This window comes from Cryptotermes secundus, unplaced genomic scaffold (assembly GCF_002891405.2).
Source record: "Cryptotermes secundus unplaced genomic scaffold, Csec_1.0 scaffold88, whole genome shotgun sequence".
NCBI classification, from domain to species: domain Eukaryota; kingdom Metazoa; phylum Arthropoda; class Insecta; order Blattodea; family Kalotermitidae; genus Cryptotermes; species Cryptotermes secundus.
This window is the reverse complement of record NW_019724585.1, coordinates 1,220,309-1,239,529: the sequence shown is the minus strand read 5'-3', so window position 1 is coordinate 1,239,529 and position 19,221 is coordinate 1,220,309. Positions and strand designations below refer to the sequence as shown.

Sequence of the window (19,221 nt, the reverse complement as noted above, 5' to 3'; positions counted from 1 at the left end):
TATCAGGAAAACTTGTGCAAGTATACTCCATATACAGGGAGGATTTTTACATTGTTGACTGGTTCACGGCTCTGTGCTTCATGGTGGGCCAGTGCACCGCTTGCTGTGAGGTGCATATGAATTCTGCCCATGAATCAGCATGCTTGATGGCTGAAAACGTTCAAAATGAAGCGAAGTTCTTATCTCTGTTCACAGATCACAGGAGGTGATGATGTTGTCCTTCTACATGTAGACATTCCTCACACCAGTTGAAGAGGTTCTGATTTACCTTTTGAAGCTGTTTTGCAGGAATATTTGCAATTTCCTTATAAATATTTTCTTTTAGTTCTTCTTCTGTTCAGGGGTCACTGTTGTAAACTTTGTCCTTCAAACAATCCCCCCACAAAAAATCATAAGGAGTAAGATCAGGTGAACATGCTGACCAAACACCACTGCTGATAAGTCCGTTCCTGAAGACAACGGACAAAGCCTGCATAGATAAACGTGAACTATGGGCAGTAGCCGAGTCTTCCTGAAACCAGCCACAGGGTGTTTCTTCTTCTGTTAAATCTGGAAGGAACTGCCCAAGAACGACCTGTACATATCTTTCGCAATTAATTGTTTTGTTAATTAAAGAGAGGTCCAACAATATTTCTTGTGTTTACAGCACATGAGACACCAACTTTCATTGGATGGAGCTGGACTTCATGGGTTAGACGCGTATTCTTTGAACTCCAGTAGTGATTATTTTGCTTATTTATGTATCCCTCTAAGCGAAAACATGCTTCATCAGAAAAGAAAGCCAATTGCAGATTAATTTCACTTCCAACAATAGACTGTAGAAACCGACTGAAAAATGAACCCTGCCACCTAGATTGCATGGCTGCAAGGCGTGAGTGGATTACTACTGTTTTACAACATTTCAGCTTCAGCAATTGTGTTGCCCTTCCTGCACTAGACTTTGACACTCTGGTCTCTTGAGCTAGATGTTTCAGTGATTTTCTAGGTGCCTGTACAAGCCTGGCTACTATGTCATCTAACTTTTACTCAGTAAGCACTCAGTGCTTATGTTCTTGTTTCTAGTCTATCAAGAGACCATTATTTTCAGTTTATTCACCAAATTGTGAAATGTCTGTCTGCTGGGAACTCTTTTATCATGAAATTTGAGCAAAAATGTTTGCCAACAGTTTCTAGCAGATTTGTATTTCATGTAGGTGTCATTTAGAAGTACAAGTTACTCTGAAGTATACTGCACCATGACATACCGCACTTCTCACTGCTGTTAAGTGAGAACAAATGATTAATGGAGCTGATAACTGCTGCCTACTGCTGACAAATCATAAACATACTCCCATGCATGAATCGCGCTAATTGGCTGTTTGCCTTGAAACATAATGCCATCAAACGGTCCACAAGTTAATTACTTCCTTTCATTCCAAATGTTATCATCCATCAGGCATGCTGATTCATCAGCAAAGTTTGTATGTATGCACCCCCCAGCAAGCAGTGCACTAGCCACCATTAAGCGCAGAGCTGTGAACCAGTCAGCATAGTTAAAAACGTTTCTGTATATGAACACATAAAAGGGAATGTTAATGATTATGAAGTGTGTCAATAACGGCCAGAGGAATCCACCCCATTCTTTATAATCCATTATGACACATCTACAGCCAGGACTCTCTGAACTTATGTATACATTTACCATCTTTCCTACGTGATCTATATTTATTGTCCAGTAAAAATGACGATTCCCCAAATTATACAGATTTCTCCACTTTCCCATCAATTCCTCCCTCTAAGGTACAAATATTCTCCAAACACTCCGTTCTCAGAAACCCTAACTCTTATTTCTTTCCCTTAATGTGAGAAATCACATATCATATGCATATAAAACAGGTAAAACTATAACTACATTATTATAATGGTCACTGCTTTGCTGTTGTCAATTACTGTATTCCTGAATATGAGATGAGAACCATTCTAACAGCTCCAAGCAAGTTAAATGGGGATAATCTAAACAATATAAGATGTGAAACCAGCAGGCATTTCAGGAACAAAAAGAGGGAATATCTGAAAGACAAAATTGATGAGCTTGCAATGAACAGTAAGAACAAGAACATTAGAGACCTGTATAGAGGAATAAATTACGTTAAGAGGGGTTACAAGCCTAGCAGTAACTTAGTGAAGGATGAGAATGGTGATCTGCTTGCAGATTTCCACAACATTTTGAAGAGGTGGAAGAACTACTTCTCTCAGTCATTGAATGTACATAGGGTCAGTGATGTTAGGCAGATAGAAAGACATACAGCTGAGCCATTAGCAACTGATCCTAGCCCTTTTGAGGTTAAAAGTGCTATTGCAAAATTGAAACGGTATAAATCGCCAGGTAGTAATCAAATTCTGGCAGAACTTATTCAAGCAGGAGGCGAAATATTACATTCTAAGATCCACAATCTAATTAATTCTATTTGGCATAAGGAAAAATTGCCTGATCAGTGGAAGGAGTCTATTATTGTACCAGTTCACAAGAAAGGTGATAAAACTGACTGTAGTAATTATAGAGGGATATCACTGCTATCAACTTCATACAAAATTTTATCAAATATTCTTCTCTCAAGGTTAAGTCCATATATAGATGAAATTATTGGGGATCATCAGTGTGGGTTTCCACGTAACAGATCAACTACAGATCAGATCTCTTGCATTCGTCAGATACTGGGGAAAAAAATGGGAGTACAATGAGAGAGTACATCAGCTATTCATAGACTTCAAGAAAGCCTATGACTCAGTTAGGAGGGAAGTATTGTACAATATTCTCATAAGAGTTTGGGATACCCATGAAACTAGTTAGGCTGATTAAAATGTGTTTAAACAAAACGTATAGTAAAGCCTGTGTAAGTAAACATTTGTTTTATAAATTTCCTATCCAGAATGGTCTAAAACAAGGAGATGCTTTATCGAAACTCCTTTTCGACTTTGCTCTAGAATATGCCATTAGGAAGGTCCAGGGAAACCATGTTGGACTGAAATTAAACGGGATACATCAGCTGTTGGTCTATGCCGATGATGTGAATCTACTGGGTGATAATGTAGATACCATAAAGAAAAATGCACAAACTTTAATTGATGCAAGTAAGGAGGTTGGTCTAGAAGTAAACACAGAGAAAACTAAGTATATGTTGCTGTCTTGTCACCAAAATGCAGGGCAAAATCATGACATAAAGATAGAAAACAGATGTTTTGAAAATGTAGCACAGTTCAGATATTTGGGAACAATGATAACAGATCGAAACCATTTCTCCAGCATGGTGGGTCATCCACATGCAGGTGACAGCCAACTCCTTCCAGGACCCACCATCACTCTTTGTCCATTTCTTTAGCTGTCAGTCGTGCCATATGTCTAGATGCCAGTCCCCATACTACTCCTTCTGTGCTCTGACAGTTTCCACTGAGGCCTCATGCTCTGCTACAGTCTCTTGACTTTCCTTGATAGGCATCAAAATCTGTTGTGTCCATATTTTCTAGACAGTTCCATTTTCTCTAGCTTGCAGTCCATTCTGGCCATTATCTGTTTGTGATGGGCATCTGACTTGGCCATCATCTTCCCTCAGTTGACTTCCATCCCTTTTTGGTTGGTCTGTATGATGGCTTCCTGCCTTGCCATCATTTCTTCTTTCATTTTTTTTTTGACTGACGTTCACCTTTGCTTGGTTGGAAGGCATTCCTTCATTTGTTCCATTGTTCAGTATGACAATGTAACTTCTTATTGAAGTTTCCAATCCAACCACTTCTGACACCACTTGTCATGTGTATGAGTGACTACAGATGGGGATTGGATTGGAGATTGGATTTATTGGCCACTTACACACTCAACTCATAACCACACATAATTATGGCACCATTGCTAATCTCCACACTTTGCAGTTCACTGTTCCTAGGCAATTGCCCAGTAAACATATTCCTGTGGCAACAAATATGCCTGCAACAACAGACCTGTAGGATGCAGAATTTTCTATACAGTCTGTGTCATATTAAATACTCATCATGCAGTGATAGGAAAGTAGGTGATTAGTTCTTCCCTGAAGTTCTTTAGTTTACATTTCCATCCTCTTTCATTCCTTAACATAATTAACATCTAGCTCAAATATGCATTGATTGATTGATTTATTTATTTATTTAACATCCATAACTGTTACATTATGTACAATTATGTATGCATAGTTATCTTATACAATACATGCAGCCAACTGTGAAAATTGTCATGACCTCTCTCTGCCTTTGGATTTGGCTAACGCTGAGAACGCCAGGTTCAGCCACTAACACTGGCAATACCTCAGACTATAAAACTTCAAATGGTAGGATGATTTTATGAATGATGAATTGGTAAGGATGTTAATAACAGCAGTCACAGCCTAATTTCATGTACTATCCCAGCATTTCTCTGGAGAAACTGAAGAAAACCATGAAACCCCTTGGTCAAGACAGTCGGTATCCCAGCCGAGATTCAAACCAGGCACCTCTTAAATACAAGTCTGACGTGTTACCACCTGACCCCCCCCCAATGAGATTCAGAAGTCTAGGGGGCAGTTGTTTACTGATATAATAGCCAGTTTAGGGTTGCAGTACCAAGTAGCTCAGCCTCGCTCCACTCTTACAACATGTTTATTAGAGCACCTAAGAATGACTGAAATACAGGCTGGTCACATGTTAAATACAAACAAATTTTGCAGGTCACACGTTTGAAAACTTGCCCAAATAAGCAACGTTTACTAGTAAATTGTTAGGCTACTGTCTATATTCCATTGTACAGTGATCACACAATAAACTTAAAATGTTCAACAGTTTATGTGTATTCCCAAAGTTTATGCTGTCTCTGATATTCATTCTACTAAAAGTAAAAGCTAGGAAACAAAACAAGTGTTTTGCTAAACAGCAGATAACTCAGAGGGAAACAAATAAAACCAGTTTCAACTAATATCACAAGCAAATGATAAAAAGAGAAAGTACATCCTGTATGCATGCTAGACTTCATAAGAGATAAGGTGAGACGGAGAGGAAGTAAATGGTTATGTAGTAATGGAGTCATCAGTGTAACTAAATTAATGTAACATGGACCTCAGTCCTCTGGAGGATAAAGATTTGTTTTTCTGTTCTTATAAACTAATTATGTTACATTTCCCACCTTTATTTTGTGTACAAATTTACTCCAGCATACATACAGAATAGCTTTCAGTAGCAAAGGCATATAACTCTCACTCTATCAACAGATGCCTGTGCCTTGTTTATACAGTCCTGGAATTTAAAACACAATTCTCTCAGTTTTCATACTGTAGCACATACAGCCACAGCTATGCAACAGGAGAATAAGCAACACCTTTAAGAAAAGTGTTATCAATACGGGTATTAAACTGTAAAATAAGTTTGAAATGGATAAAAAATAGTTGTTTGTAGTATGTGAACGTGATCAGTGATTGACATGGTCATATGTAGGACTCCTGATTTACTGTAATACTCTTAAAATTCTCTTGATAAAATCATAAGGTTGGCTTGCATTTTGATTTACATATTGTATATAAGTATACATGTCAACTTTCTAAGAAACTGTTGTGAATTTTTAATTAANCAGAATAGCTTTCAGTAGCAAAGGCATATAACTCTCACTCTATCAACAGATGCCTGTGCCTTGTTTATACAGTCCTGGAATTTAAAACACAATTCTCTCAGTTTTCATACTGTAGCACATACAGCCACAGCTATGCAACAGGAGAATAAGCAACACCTTTAAGAAAAGTGTTATCAATACGGGTATTAAACTGTAAAATAAGTTTGAAATGGATAAAAAATAGTTGTTTGTAGTATGTGAACGTGATCAGTGATTGACATGGTCATATGTAGGACTCCTGATTTACTGTAATACTCTTAAAATTCTCTTGATAAAATCATAAGGTTGGCTTGCATTTTGATTTACATATTGTATATAAGTATACATGTCAACTTTCTAAGAAACTGTTGTGAATTTTTAATTTGAAGCAGTCAGCCTCAAATTCCATCTATCCCTGGAAAAAAATATCCTGTTACTCACTACATTAGGATTTTGGGCAGGTCCCAAACCCAGTATGAATATGATGGCAAAAAGAAAAACCCCAACCCTTATATATGGAAGTCATCCGGTTCGTACCCTACACAACTTTTGAGAACACCTGGATTAACTTCAAATATACAATGTGTCAATATGGTACTCTGTTAACTATTTTAACTTCATTATTCTTCATGCCTTGTGTCCCTTTTAGTGATTAAAATGGGAATGACAATACATTTAAAATGTAGCAAAATTCAATAACTTATCATTCAACATAATTTTAAATCCCAGGGAAATAACTGCCCAGTAACAGTGTAATGACATTCCAAACCAACTAAAAATAAATTGTAATGCCCCGAAATTACGGGGCATTTCGTCCTTCTGTTACATTTGGTGGACGGTAACAGTATGCTAACTGTAATAAGGTTCACATGCGGCCCTCACGTTCTATTCTTCGTTTAAATTTATTAACAACTTCTAATATGTCCAATTGCTGAATATTTAAACAGACGTGTTACCAAAACACTATATTTAACACTTTAATTACCATAAGGTTAAACTCGTTAAAAAAAATAAAATAAAATAAAACGAAAACCGTAAGGATAGAACGATCTTGAATGGGGACCATACGGCGAATAAAAATATTTTAGCAAAACGGATATGTGTACATGTAAAAATGGAACGATAGAGGCCAAAACTGAATGTCTGCAATAACAACATTCAAATTAAATGCCGTATACGTACCAAATGGTGGACATTAAATCGTACTGTGTAAACACCGGTGTACAGCAAGCAATTTGTCAATCACATTTTTACGTATGTTCCGAACATACACACACCTACACTTTCTGCACTTGTGTCTGCTAGTCTGTTTCCCTTTTCTTCGATCCGCTTTGCGGTCTATATGTCTATATTAATATTTACACACGTCCACGCATGCGCAACTATACGTACATCGCTATACTAGACGTAGTAGACGTATACCACACCGTGGTGTCCGAGTATATTCCACGGAACCCTTTGAACCGTGTTCAAAGATATTTCATTCTGTTTCTGCCGGCTTCTGCGATATAAAACAGTAAAGGCGGAAGACGAAGATTATGTTCTTTAAAGTTGACAGGGTAACAGTCCCTCCCTGTCAAAAACAGGACGATCCTGTTAAAAATGGGATATTTGGTCACCCAAGGTTCAGTAGTTGTTACAATGTGTGTCAAACTCTAACAAATGTAGCAGCTGCTCTTCATTTAATATACATGGGGAAGTTTATTTGTAGACTAGACCGACTGCTTGATTTTAATTAAGATCACTGGACCAATATCAGAATCAGATACCTTCTGAATGAATACAATATATTTATACTTTTGTTAGTTAAAGATATTTTATAAACTGCAAAGGCTATACAAACAAAACAAACTCCGTGGTTTTAGTCCGCAAGCGAACTATACCGACCGAGCGACCGCCGCTTGTCGGCGAAGTTAGTGCTAATATGTGGCAGGACAGTTATGAATTGAGGATATGGAGTGTTCATGACCTAATTTATCCTAACATCTGCACTGAGTGACAGAGGAGAACACAAACCTCAGTGAAGACAGCTTTATTTTTAAGCAGAATTCAAACCAAAGTCCACTCATGTATGAACTGCTATTACATCACAAGTTTTAGAATAACACTTCTAGAACTACATCTGTTCAAGTTGTTGGAAGCTGAAGCTGGAAACAAAGGAGAAAAATAAAATTAAGGTGAAAGTCACTTTAATCTTCATGGACTAGGCTATTTATTATTATTATTATTATTATTATTTATTTATTTATTTATTTATTTATTTCATCCAGAGCTGTAGAGCATTACAATTGGATATGTCAAATATCAACAACCTGACATCAAAAATAACATAACATTCACACAGTGATTCATCACTATAATACAGCAATACACTGCTTTATCTCCAAGATTTTGTTTTAAAATTATTACAAACAGAAACAAGTAATGGTTAGAACTGGTCTTTGTGCACAGCCACAGATGTTCTTAGCCTATTGTTCCTTTTGGATTGATATTTTTTGGATATGAACATTTTCTATTTCTTCTAAATATTCCAGCCTTTGAAGCTTTTGAAAACCCTTGCACACATGATTTATCAGTAGGTAGGCAATTAGGTGACAGATCCCCTTCAGTGTTTACAGTTGCTGGAAAGAAAGTCACAAACTTTAGAGCCCCAAGGATGTTATTCTATTAAAAAATGCATAAAATGCTATGCAATAAAACAAGTTAGGCTGCCCTGTCACAGGGTCAGTGGAACAGGAAGCTTCTGTCACTAATCCCATTACAAAATTATTCACATTCCTGTAGGAAACCAAACTACTGTTGTGAAGACTTATAATTCTCAATAATCACATTATTCTTACAGTGAGGAGTAATCTTGTTTGTGTAAATCCCAGATATGGTACTTACCTACATTTCTGTAAGCTTCAGTAAGTTGCAGTTCATGGCATAGCATATTTATTTTGTCTATTCAAAATATCTATATAAAAATAATTTAGAAGTTAAAAATCTGTTACTGAACATCAATATTGGTATAAGCACCTGTTACCCAATATATCCCAGAATATACAGGTATTACTCTTCAGTCATGTTTATATGTGTGATTTTTTTTAATTGTTATTTGTACTGTCCAATGTAAGAGACAGGTTCTCAGAGAATGTACTGCTACTGCTGTTAAACTTTGGACCCTGGTCATTTGATGTACAAAGTACTGTGGTAACTAAACATTTTTCATGTGTGAGAAAGAATCTACAGCAAAGTTCGGAATAGTAATAAACAAGGAAATTGTGAGATGATTAAATGCTTTCTACCATTCAGCTCTAAATCCTTTGTCTTCACAGTCTATGACGGTGCCATTTTACGAACAGGAGCTAGGCAATCATTTTTGTAGAGCCTCTTAACATTCTAAAATTAACACTGGTGAATGAGCTCCAGGAAAATTCCTGGTACTCATTTCTGTTAAAAGCTGAGTCACCCCAGGGCTATAGTATGGCTGGAACGATTAGATCAATTGAAAAATCCAATGACCTCATCGGGAATCAAACCTGAGATCTTCTGGCTTGTAGCATAGTGTCTCAACCAACTACATTTGCACATGCCCCCGTATGTTCTGAGTAGGAACACAAATGCTGACTGCTTCAAGGACAGAGGGGCAGCATTTAGTGCCACTAAATGCATTTATTAGAAACAGAACATTCAAGTGATGATGCCTGATAGGCAGTGTCTGCAAATTTAATTTTTCCAATATACTGTCATAATGATATTCCACATCTTGAAAGTATACTGTGGAAAAGGGCTGCAAATTATCTTTGTATGCATTCAAGTTCACTGGAGTTAACATTCGTAACAGAGATCCAAGCAACAGAAGCGCACTCCAATTAACCCCAGTAATTTCACTGCATGTGAAAAAAGAAAAATCAACAAGATGATGAAAATTACGTTTACAATCAGTATGTTTACCGAAATCCTTAACACAGTCTGTTTGCAATGTAAGAGAATTTCTGAGTCTGTATTGATAGTCATGTATGATAAACTCAGAAACTTAGGAAAAATTGTAAGATTTGAGGCTTTTGCGGCGGTGACTATGAAAAATGTTTAGAATAGCTATGGGCCTATAATTTTCAACAGAGGAAGTTTTTCCTTTTTTTGAAAACAGAAAAATGCTGCTTACTTCCACAAGTTAGGAAAAGTATTCTGAGATAGGCTAAGATGAAAAATGAACCTGAAAACAGATACAAAAATTTCAGAACAACCCTTCATAACAAAACGTGGTATACCATCAAGTCTGAGTGATTTCAATGGTTGCAGCCATTTTATAGCATTTTGAACATCAGCGTTTGAAATAGGAACTAAGGATAAAATTTCAGTACATTGATTAACAGAAGAAAAGATTCCAGGCCAAAAACAACTACAAACTGATTGAAAATGCCTTGAATATGCCTCAGCAATATCCCAAAATTTATTTAATACATCATCATCATCAACATCATCATCATCATCATCATCATATCAAGATGTATTTTTAAGGACTGCATCTTGTTGCATATATACAATGAACATATAAAATCTTTACTGTCAATGCAACAATACTTTATTATTTATATAACATGCACTACATGTTTCGACCTCAAACAGGTCATTTTCAGGTGCTTCAAGTTTCTCACATACCATTACCGAACTGTAGCGCTTTAACATTCCCGTTTTTATAAATGGTTTGTACAAGTTAGTTTCTATTCAGTTCACAAACTAGATAAATCTAGACTAGACACTGGTTAAAATTAGCAATAAAATACAATAAAATAAGAATAGAAATTATATCAAGATGTATGAAATTGGTACAGTTTTTTCCTAAACTCTGATACATACGTTCAAAAGTGCTTAGGGTGAGACTTTAAATGTTTGTTGATGGATTTGAGCCAGCGAAATCTGTCAGTCTCAACGGTTGTTTTAACTAATCTCCAGTAAAAGAAAATCTGTAGTACAAACAGTCACTCTTAAACTTCTTGTAATATCTATGAAAATGATTTTTCTTTTTAATATAAGCTCTTAACTTTCCAGAAAACCAAGGAGTATATTTATGCTTTTTAATGGATCCAGAATGAACAACTAAATCTATGGCTTCAATTACAGCAACATTTAATCTGTCAATAGCAGCATCATCAGGAATTTCATTACAGAGTGAAGACCAGTCATAATTAGACAAGGCATTTTAAAGCACTGCATAATCCCCAGCAGAAAATTACTTATAAGAAAAAACAANAGTGACCGAATATATGTTCATATATGTTCATATTCCCTGTAATAACTATTCAATACATCATCACTTTTGTCTTCAGTTACAGCAATTTAATTTACAATTGTATTAGTAATATCAAACCATTAAACCCTAACTACTGTGAAACTGTGATACATTCTGTAAACTGACGTAAGATACTAAATAACTTTCAAGTCTAGTTAAAGTCTCTGTGGAAGACTTAACACTTAAAGGGTAATAAGATTCCTTTGAATATTTCAGAAATGAATAAATGACCACTGATGAAGTGAAGGACAAGCTGGAGAGAAAAAAATGAGGGGAAATATTTTAAACAAAGTGGAGGAAAGAGTGGATGCATATGAAGGGGAAAGCCATAGGGAAGACAAGAAAAAAATGGGGAAGACCTGTTCGTAGAATGGTCTTCTGTGGTGGAAATATCATTATATGATGGTGATGATGTTAAATACACCCTGTCATTAACAGACACTCAGTTTACTCCCTACAATTTTGAAATCTGTATTTACTAAAATTCAAATACAAAGTTGTATTTATCATTAAATTTTCTGCACAAGATCTATGGGAAGTTTGATTTTTTATGACTACTGTCCTAAAGACTTAAAATCCAGCAGGGAAGACTTAATAATTATTTGACTGAATTTTCATTTTTCATTTCATTTCATTTTTATTATCATTCAACAATCCATACATACAGGTATTACAACCATTTGGATAGGGAAATTGTCAGTTTTACATCTAATTCTCGTGCATATCTTTACAGTATACATTGTACCACCCTAATATAGGGGGTTTGTCATCTGAAATTTTATTATGAATAGTATGTACTTCATAAATTAAGAATAACAGCAGTGATGTCATTAAATCACCAAAAATCTATCAAAAACATTACAAACATAACATCTACAGAACATGACATTGTCCAAGTGTGATTACCAAAATGGTTCCTATTGTGGCAGCCATGCATAGGTACCTTCCAGTTACTGGGACCTTAAACAATTCTGAAGTCATACGGAGAGATGATGTATATAGTAAAATACTATCCAAATCCTGTTCTGGCGTTGTCTCATAAACAAATGGTCGTGTACGTACCTCATGACCTATATCCCGCAAGGCAACACATGCAGCTGTCAAGCGGGCTGCCTGTGAAGAGTAAATGTTGAATGCATTGAGATCTGTGAAAACATTTCAGGTACTACACGTATATTGATTATGGAATTTATTTTTGGAGGATGCAGGACTGTCTGTTTTGAAGGCGTTACTACTTTAATAATGCCTGTTTCAGCTGCCTTAATTATATAGCACTAACTAATGTTTAATATGTATAGAACGTTTTCCTATGACAGTGATTTGACAAGGAAGGGAGAATGGATTGGTTGATTGATTGATTGATTGATGTGAAATGGATTGAATTGCTTACTCTGTTGGGGAACTTGTGTTGTCTTAAATTTTTAATATAGTTTTATATGGTATGTTGGACATGTACACAATTTGTGTATGTAGTTAAATATTAAATTATAGTATTACTGACTTTTATACAAATAATTTGACTTGTTCTATATCTGGAGGCTGTATTGCAAAATGTGGATTTCTGGAACCAATAAAAATGAATGAATGAATGAGTAACTTGGGAAGATGATCATGAATGGTAAATAGATAAGGATTTTGAACGAGGAAGTTATGTCCTATTGAGTACACTCCTTGGCAAGGGACTGTCATCAACAGTAGAAAACATCAGAGTAGATGGTAGCTCAGGTGAAATTTGAATCAAGTACCTTTCAAAGACAAATCTATGTGATACTGCTATGCCTGATAACTAGGTGTTCAAGTAACCAAAACAAATTTAGTATAATTTATATCCAGATTCATTTATGAAAAGCATGAGCTCATCTCTATAGTTTGTCTGCATATTTCAGATATGTTGTGAGTGTGTGTGTGTGAATGTTTTTTACCCTGATTGCTGGCTCTGTTTCTCAGTCATACACATATCCTGTATTTGGTTCACAGTTTTAATGAACTCACACCACTCTCGCTCAAAGAGCAAGAAACAATGAAATGAAGAGATCATGTAATGTAAGACATTAGACTAAGCTCAGCTGCTATAAATAGTTCTTAAAAATGATCATTAATTTATGCATGGACAGGTATTTATATGCCACAGCTACAGATTCATAATTAATGTAGGTAATATCTTCGTTCATCTGTATTGATATCTGTAATCTGGGGACTTTCTGCCTTGATAAGAGACTTGCCAGCACTATAAATGTATTACCTGAATGAATGGGGCGACAGCTATCAGCACCCAGAGAACTGTGTTCAGAATGCTGACTCCATTAATGGGTTCTGTTTCTGTATCAACTAAGTCAAACTTCAGCAGCCATATGATTCCTGAGGCTGCAAATGAAATGTTCACAATTGACAAGATGCAGATTATCGGTGCAAGGTCTTCATTAAAATACTTCAGAAGCTTTCGAAATTCACGGATTTCCTGCAACAAAATAGGCATTATAATAGTTGTATTACCCTTTCACACAACAATGCATAATCTGCTATTTTATGGAGGGTTAGAAGGGAAGGATTCAGAAGGAGGCTCTTCTAAGCTCAGTAATTAATCTTCTATTAAGTACCCTACATGTGTATAAGCGATGAGACTAAAATCACCTTGGCTTAATTGTCAGTCTACAAATATGATCAGATTATCTTGTTGATAATTGTGTTCAATCTTGTCTCATTACATGAGCTGTACCATAGGTTTCTGCATGGTGTTTTATTAAGCAGTTCATAAATCTTCAGAGCCATTGGTGCTACTCTGAAGAACTGAAAAGCATTCCGGATTGAAACATCACATAATCTGGAGCTCTCTTCATCTACCCATTTGCAAGCATTAGTCTTTATGATTCTATAATTTGTTGTCACAAGGAAGCTGAAAAACAGTGTTAATTTTTAAAATGATACCCAAACTTAGATTATACAAGAGAAACAATAATTTTAAGTTTTCTTTAAATTAAAGTTTTAGTTAAATTGAGAAGTTTTTTTTTTAATTTGGCTCCTATTATTCCCTCACTTTAGTAACAAATTTTTATTTGGTCCTTATTAGTATGTTTTATGAAAAAAATATTCTGGTATGCCATACTGTTGAATGTCACCTAAAGAATATATGCGTTGTGTGCAATTATCTTCATCCTGTGCATGCTAGTTTCCGAAGATTCAGCTTCAAGTCATCCTTTATGTGTCCGTAAAATTATGAAAGATAATGTCTAACAAATTTCAAATAGCCTCCTGTAATTAACACACCTTTCATACATAAATACTTCTCTCAGCATACTCTCAGCACTGCTTCTCTCATTAATGTTTATAATTGTAAGACAGTTTGTTATATCTAGCAATTCTACTTTAGCAGACATGTTTTATGTCTTACGTGTAGTGTGGATTTATGGAACGCAAAAAAAAAAAAGAAAAAAGAAAGAAAGATAAAAGCAGTCATTTGGAAATATAAATGACATATCTAGTCAGGCTGGCATTATCTGGTTTTGTGCTATTTGATGTTCCTCCATCCTAGTATATTTCACTTGGAGTACAAATAAAGGTCACTGTGTCACTTTCAGTGTCTTCGCTTATGTCTTCATTCTTGTCACTTCTCAGCTGATCAATAAGCTTCTCCTGTCATGTTTAATAAATTCTCAGATTCAACTGTAGGTCTCTCACCTGCATCATTACCCTACATAAAAACATCTGATCTAATTTGTTAATTCTCTACATTAGATGTAAGAAAGTCATGCCATCATGATTCCAGGGCCGTTAAATCGTCTTTATTCTTTCCCTGTTTCCTGAAGATATGGGACTTTATCCTAAATTTCTGAACTGTACTTAAAATTATAAGAGATGTGGAACTTTTGTGAAACAAAGACAGATTTATTATGGAATGAAGTATGACTGAACTATTATTGGCAGTTGGAAACATATACATGCAAATGAACATGAACACAGCTCTTATTTTCCTAAGGAAATATGTAAAGTAGGACGAAATGGATGACAGGGTTATAGGTTGCTAAGATGTGAACTGAACTGTTTCAGGTATGGTCCAATGGGAGGCTCTGTGATACTGATAACTAACTCTTTGACAATACCATCCATAGAACCCAGCTGTGAATACAAAAGTCTGCCATTATGAATGTCTCTTCCACTATGATCAATTAGTCAGATCTGGAGAGGGAAACCATTACAAATGCCATGTCATCAGCGTACACCTAAAATTTGCATACCTCCAGCGATAAAATGAACATATGATTTGAAAGGAACATTACTGTTCTCGAATATAGAGTCTTAAAATTTGAAGTCTGAGAAATAAGTAACATTTATTAAGACAATTTTTGTGCAATATGGAACACAACAACATAAATTATGCTAATTCCACATATTTACTTTTATATTTATGCATTAAAATCAATTTTTTTCTGGGAAACAAGCATATTAATCGATTTTCCATTAAATGTTTTTATTTGTGAACATGATGACAGTGTGAATAGGTAAGGCTCATCCTCAACCCTTTTCATGCTCAGCTTAATTTTAAAAAGTGCCTTCGCTTGTTTATTTATACAGTGACCTTTTTCGGGTTCTCTGAAAATTGTTGAATGTTTCAGGCAGAAGTGCTGAATGCCCTTTTCATCAAGTCAGGACAGCAGATTTTGAATTGGGATAGCTCAGTCGGTATAGTGATGGCCTACAGGCTGGAAGGCCTGGGTTTGGTTCCCAGGAGTGCAAGATTTTTCTTGTCTCCACAGTGTCCAGACTGAAACATGGGCCCACTCAGCCTCTTATCCAGTGGGTACTGGGGGCTCCTTCCCAAGGGCTAATGCTGACCTCTCACCTTCATGTAGTGCCGAGGTCAAGAAAGGTGGAGTCATACCCCCATATGTTTTCATGGCATAATGCTTAACTAATTAAGCACAGGAGCAACTTTGCCTTTTTTTACCATTACCAGGACTACAGAGATCCAGCCTGCTAGGAAAACTGACAAACCTACAGCCTATATACTGTATTTTATAAATAAATCATCCATATTACAACACATGCTCTCCATTGCTCTGCATTCATTCCTAGTACCTTCATAAAAATTCTATATCCACACAATGAGGCTCTTCTTAGAAAGCAAGATTTCCTTTGGATATTATCCTTCATTTCCTAAACTGTGTGAGGGCTTGATTAGTAAATGTTTTGTTTTGTGGTTCTCCATAAGTAAGTCACATGGGGTAGTGTGATGGCCAGAAGGGCATTAAAACAATAATGGATTCCTATGTTGTGTGAGCAACAGCGGAGTCTTGTCAGAAGAATGCATATCAGCTTTCTTTACTTGTTAGGCACTAAAAAAAGGCAGAATATCTGTGTCCTCAAAGAAAACTGGTCCAAATATTCTGTCTCTACTCAGACCGCACCACGCACCAGTTTTAAAATACTAAATAGTACTCACACGCATCCAGTCCCCATGAGATATGACATATTGCAAAAGTTTTTCTCTCAGCAACTGGACATGCAGTGACAACAGCTGACTCTGGAGACAATAACTTGTGATGAGTGTGGCTTGCACCATGTCATGCCACAGTGTTGATAGTACTAACAGACCCTTCAGAAGTGTAGTCACTCCAGCTGAACTGTCATTAAAGTGAACATAAACAAAAATTGGCATGTGATATGTGTCATTTAGATTCACTGTTTCCTGGTGTTTTCATCATAATATATTCAAATGTTGTTCCTTACACTATGCTTTGGAACACTAGAGACACAGCAGAGGGAATCTAATTTCACTGTTTTACTATTCCTGGTTGCTAAAGTGTAAGAAGATCCAAATGATATTCTTTCATCTACAGTTCTTCCATATGTTAGCACTATAAGTCATATGTTCTCTTTTGGAATCACGATTCAATCATCAAAGAGTGAGGAACTGTTCTTTTTATTCATTCTTCATGTAGCTGTCCAAGGGTTGCTTTAAATGTCATGTTTATTTTCCTCATTCTAGTAGATATGCACTTCAACATTAGCGCAGAAAGCACATTTCTTTACATTCTATTAACACACCAAATCCTTTAATTTTTAGTCTAAAACATTTGCTAACTCCTTTCATACTCCACAAGAGATATTACAGCTAGAAGTACTCACCTTCCTCATTCATAATTTTTTTTGGTGTTTTAGACCTTCAGCTGAAGAAATAAGTCATTCTGTTTCTCAACAGTTTGTCTGTGCAAAAATTGAAATTACTTCTTGCTATGATACCATTAATGCTACAGGCTCCACTGTACACTGTGCACTGTGCAATCATAACATTCAAACTTTAAAGGAATGCAAAATACAGATTTCAAGAAGATCTTTTAATAAATTTTTTTCATGAAAACTATAACACTTGACAATAGACAGATTATTGCTGGCAGATCCATTTACTTGTGGGAGTTGTAATAGCACACTCGATATAGCGACTGGCTATGGGCTGAATGGCCAAGTGGTCTCAGTTCAAATCACAGTAGGGAAATATTTTTCTTTTCTCCACATTATCCAGACTGGTTCTAGGGCCCATCAAGCCTCCTACCCAATGGGTACTGTGGAGCTGTTTCCTTGGGGATAAAGTGGTCTGGACATGAAGCTGACCACTCACTTCCAACTAGCCAAGGTCAAGTACACATTGAACTATACATCAACTCCCTCATATGTCTACATGGCATAGTGCTTAATTAGTTAATCGCAAGTTTACATTTTTTTAACATGTACTTGCATAAAAATTGTATGACTTGTAACCAGCACACTCTGTGCTCTATCATCACACTGTTTTACCATAATCTCACATGGCACTATAACAACTTCATTGCCTGATAACATATAAAGTGTTATCAAAACATTTCTCGACTCACAGCAAGGTCATACTGTCATGGCACAGAATTCCTTGGCTGAATGAGAGCAGAATACAATATACCAAATAATTTACATTTAGGTGTAATATGAAAAACACAGGTGTCTCATTCAGAAATGATGCATCATGAAGTAAGTTCAAGTACAATGCTGTAATCAGTTTTTGTTTCTTTAAAATTCCGGACTGATTTATATTTCAAAGTAGGCAAAAGTTCTATGGAAGCCTATAGCCTGTTAACACCGCCACTAGAAACAAAACGGTGAGCAGAATTCAAATATTCAAAGTATTTTTGAATTTCAAAAATGGGATGAGTTATTTAGAAGACACCAAATCTTTAGAGCAAAGCCAATCATCTATAAATTACACATTATATTCTGCTTATTTATCTTTCATTCCTCCACTTCTTACATGCTCATTGCACAAAGGGCATAAACTGAATGCATAATGGGGTTTTGTGTTCATCTGCCTATCTGCAGGTTATAAACAAAGAGTATTTTTACTTTGTTGACTGGTTCCATGGCTCTGTGCTTCACAGCAACTGATGCACCACTGGCTATGAGGTGCATACAAATTTTTGCTGATGAATCAGCACCCTGGTGGCTGATATATTTGACAAAATTTCAGTAATTTATGGAGACTAAAGCCCTAAATGGCATTGAATAGCTGGTATCTTCAGGAAAATAATAGCATGATCACTAGAGGCCCAAACATAACTTGTCAATTTTTTCGAAAACGGTATGAAGTTCGAATGGATTACATACTTGTACCATAATTACAACTTCATCATTTCATACAGCTCTTCCTAAATATGTTAACCCCGTCCTCTGGAACATGAACTGAATTTACATACTTTCTTCCAAAGATCTATTTATTTTAAAGCCTTTATCTGACAAGAGGAAATAGGTCCTGATTTGTCATACTTAATCTTTACTCCTTGAATACAAATAATTCCTTATAAGTATGCAGTGAAACTACTAGACTGCTCAGTTCTGAAAACGAATGGTGGTGAAGAGTGGGGGATCATAACTTTGTGTTAGCTTGGACACAATTGGGAAGGTACTGCTCACCCTGGAGACATTGACCATAACTTCAATTACAGCATGTATTTCAATCTGTGCAGATTGTTTTTTACATTGATTAATACGAATATTTCATATACGTATCTTGTTCTTGGTTTATCATAGTTAGTACTTTAGTTGTTGTCTTGTGTACAAGCTATATAAATATACATATAAAACCTCACCCTTCAAGTTCAAAACTTATGGGTCCCAACACTATATTCAAAGCAGGGAGAGAACCTTCATTTATAATTCTACTGCTAGGGTTGAAAAAGAGCAGACAACAGAGAACTATAGGTTGACCAATGAAGAGGGCTTCAAGCTTTGCAAGAATAAGTGATAAAACTACAAAAAGAATGAATAAGGTGAAAGAGAAAGAGCCCAGAAGATTACTGCCTTTTCA

At 35.9% G+C, this 19,221-nt stretch overlaps 2 protein-coding genes across 7 annotated transcripts in view; both read right to left on the bottom strand.

Annotated features, from left to right (window-relative positions):
• Positions 1 to 6,969, bottom strand: part of LOC111862257 (1-phosphatidylinositol 4,5-bisphosphate phosphodiesterase) — a 62,937-nt gene extending 55,968 nt beyond the window's left edge. Inside the window, exon 1 of one of the 4 annotated variants that reach the window (XM_023847494.2) lies at positions 6,803 to 6,969. The gene's annotated coding sequence lies outside the window, so the exon portion shown is untranslated. Of the gene's footprint in view, positions 1 to 5,161; positions 5,269 to 6,802 lie in introns of those variants that run through there. The other 3 variants (XM_023847492.2, XM_023847495.2, XM_023847493.2) reach the window with 3 other exon arrangements.
• A 4,669-nt stretch (positions 6,970 to 11,638) lies between these two features.
• The window catches only part of LOC111862296, a 16,292-nt gene continuing 8,709 nt past the window's right edge, over positions 11,639 to 19,221 (bottom strand). For all 3 annotated transcript variants that reach the window (XM_023847567.2, XM_033750613.1, XM_023847568.2), the window contains exons 6-8: positions 16,333 to 16,513; positions 13,138 to 13,353; positions 11,639 to 12,008 (exon numbers count right to left, since the gene is read on the bottom strand). In XM_023847567.2, coding sequence (XP_023703335.1) covers positions 11,769 to 12,008; positions 13,138 to 13,353; positions 16,333 to 16,513 — 637 coding nt within the window. In that variant the 3' untranslated portion in view covers positions 11,639 to 11,768. The remainder of the gene's footprint in view (positions 12,009 to 13,137; positions 13,354 to 16,332; positions 16,514 to 19,221) is intronic.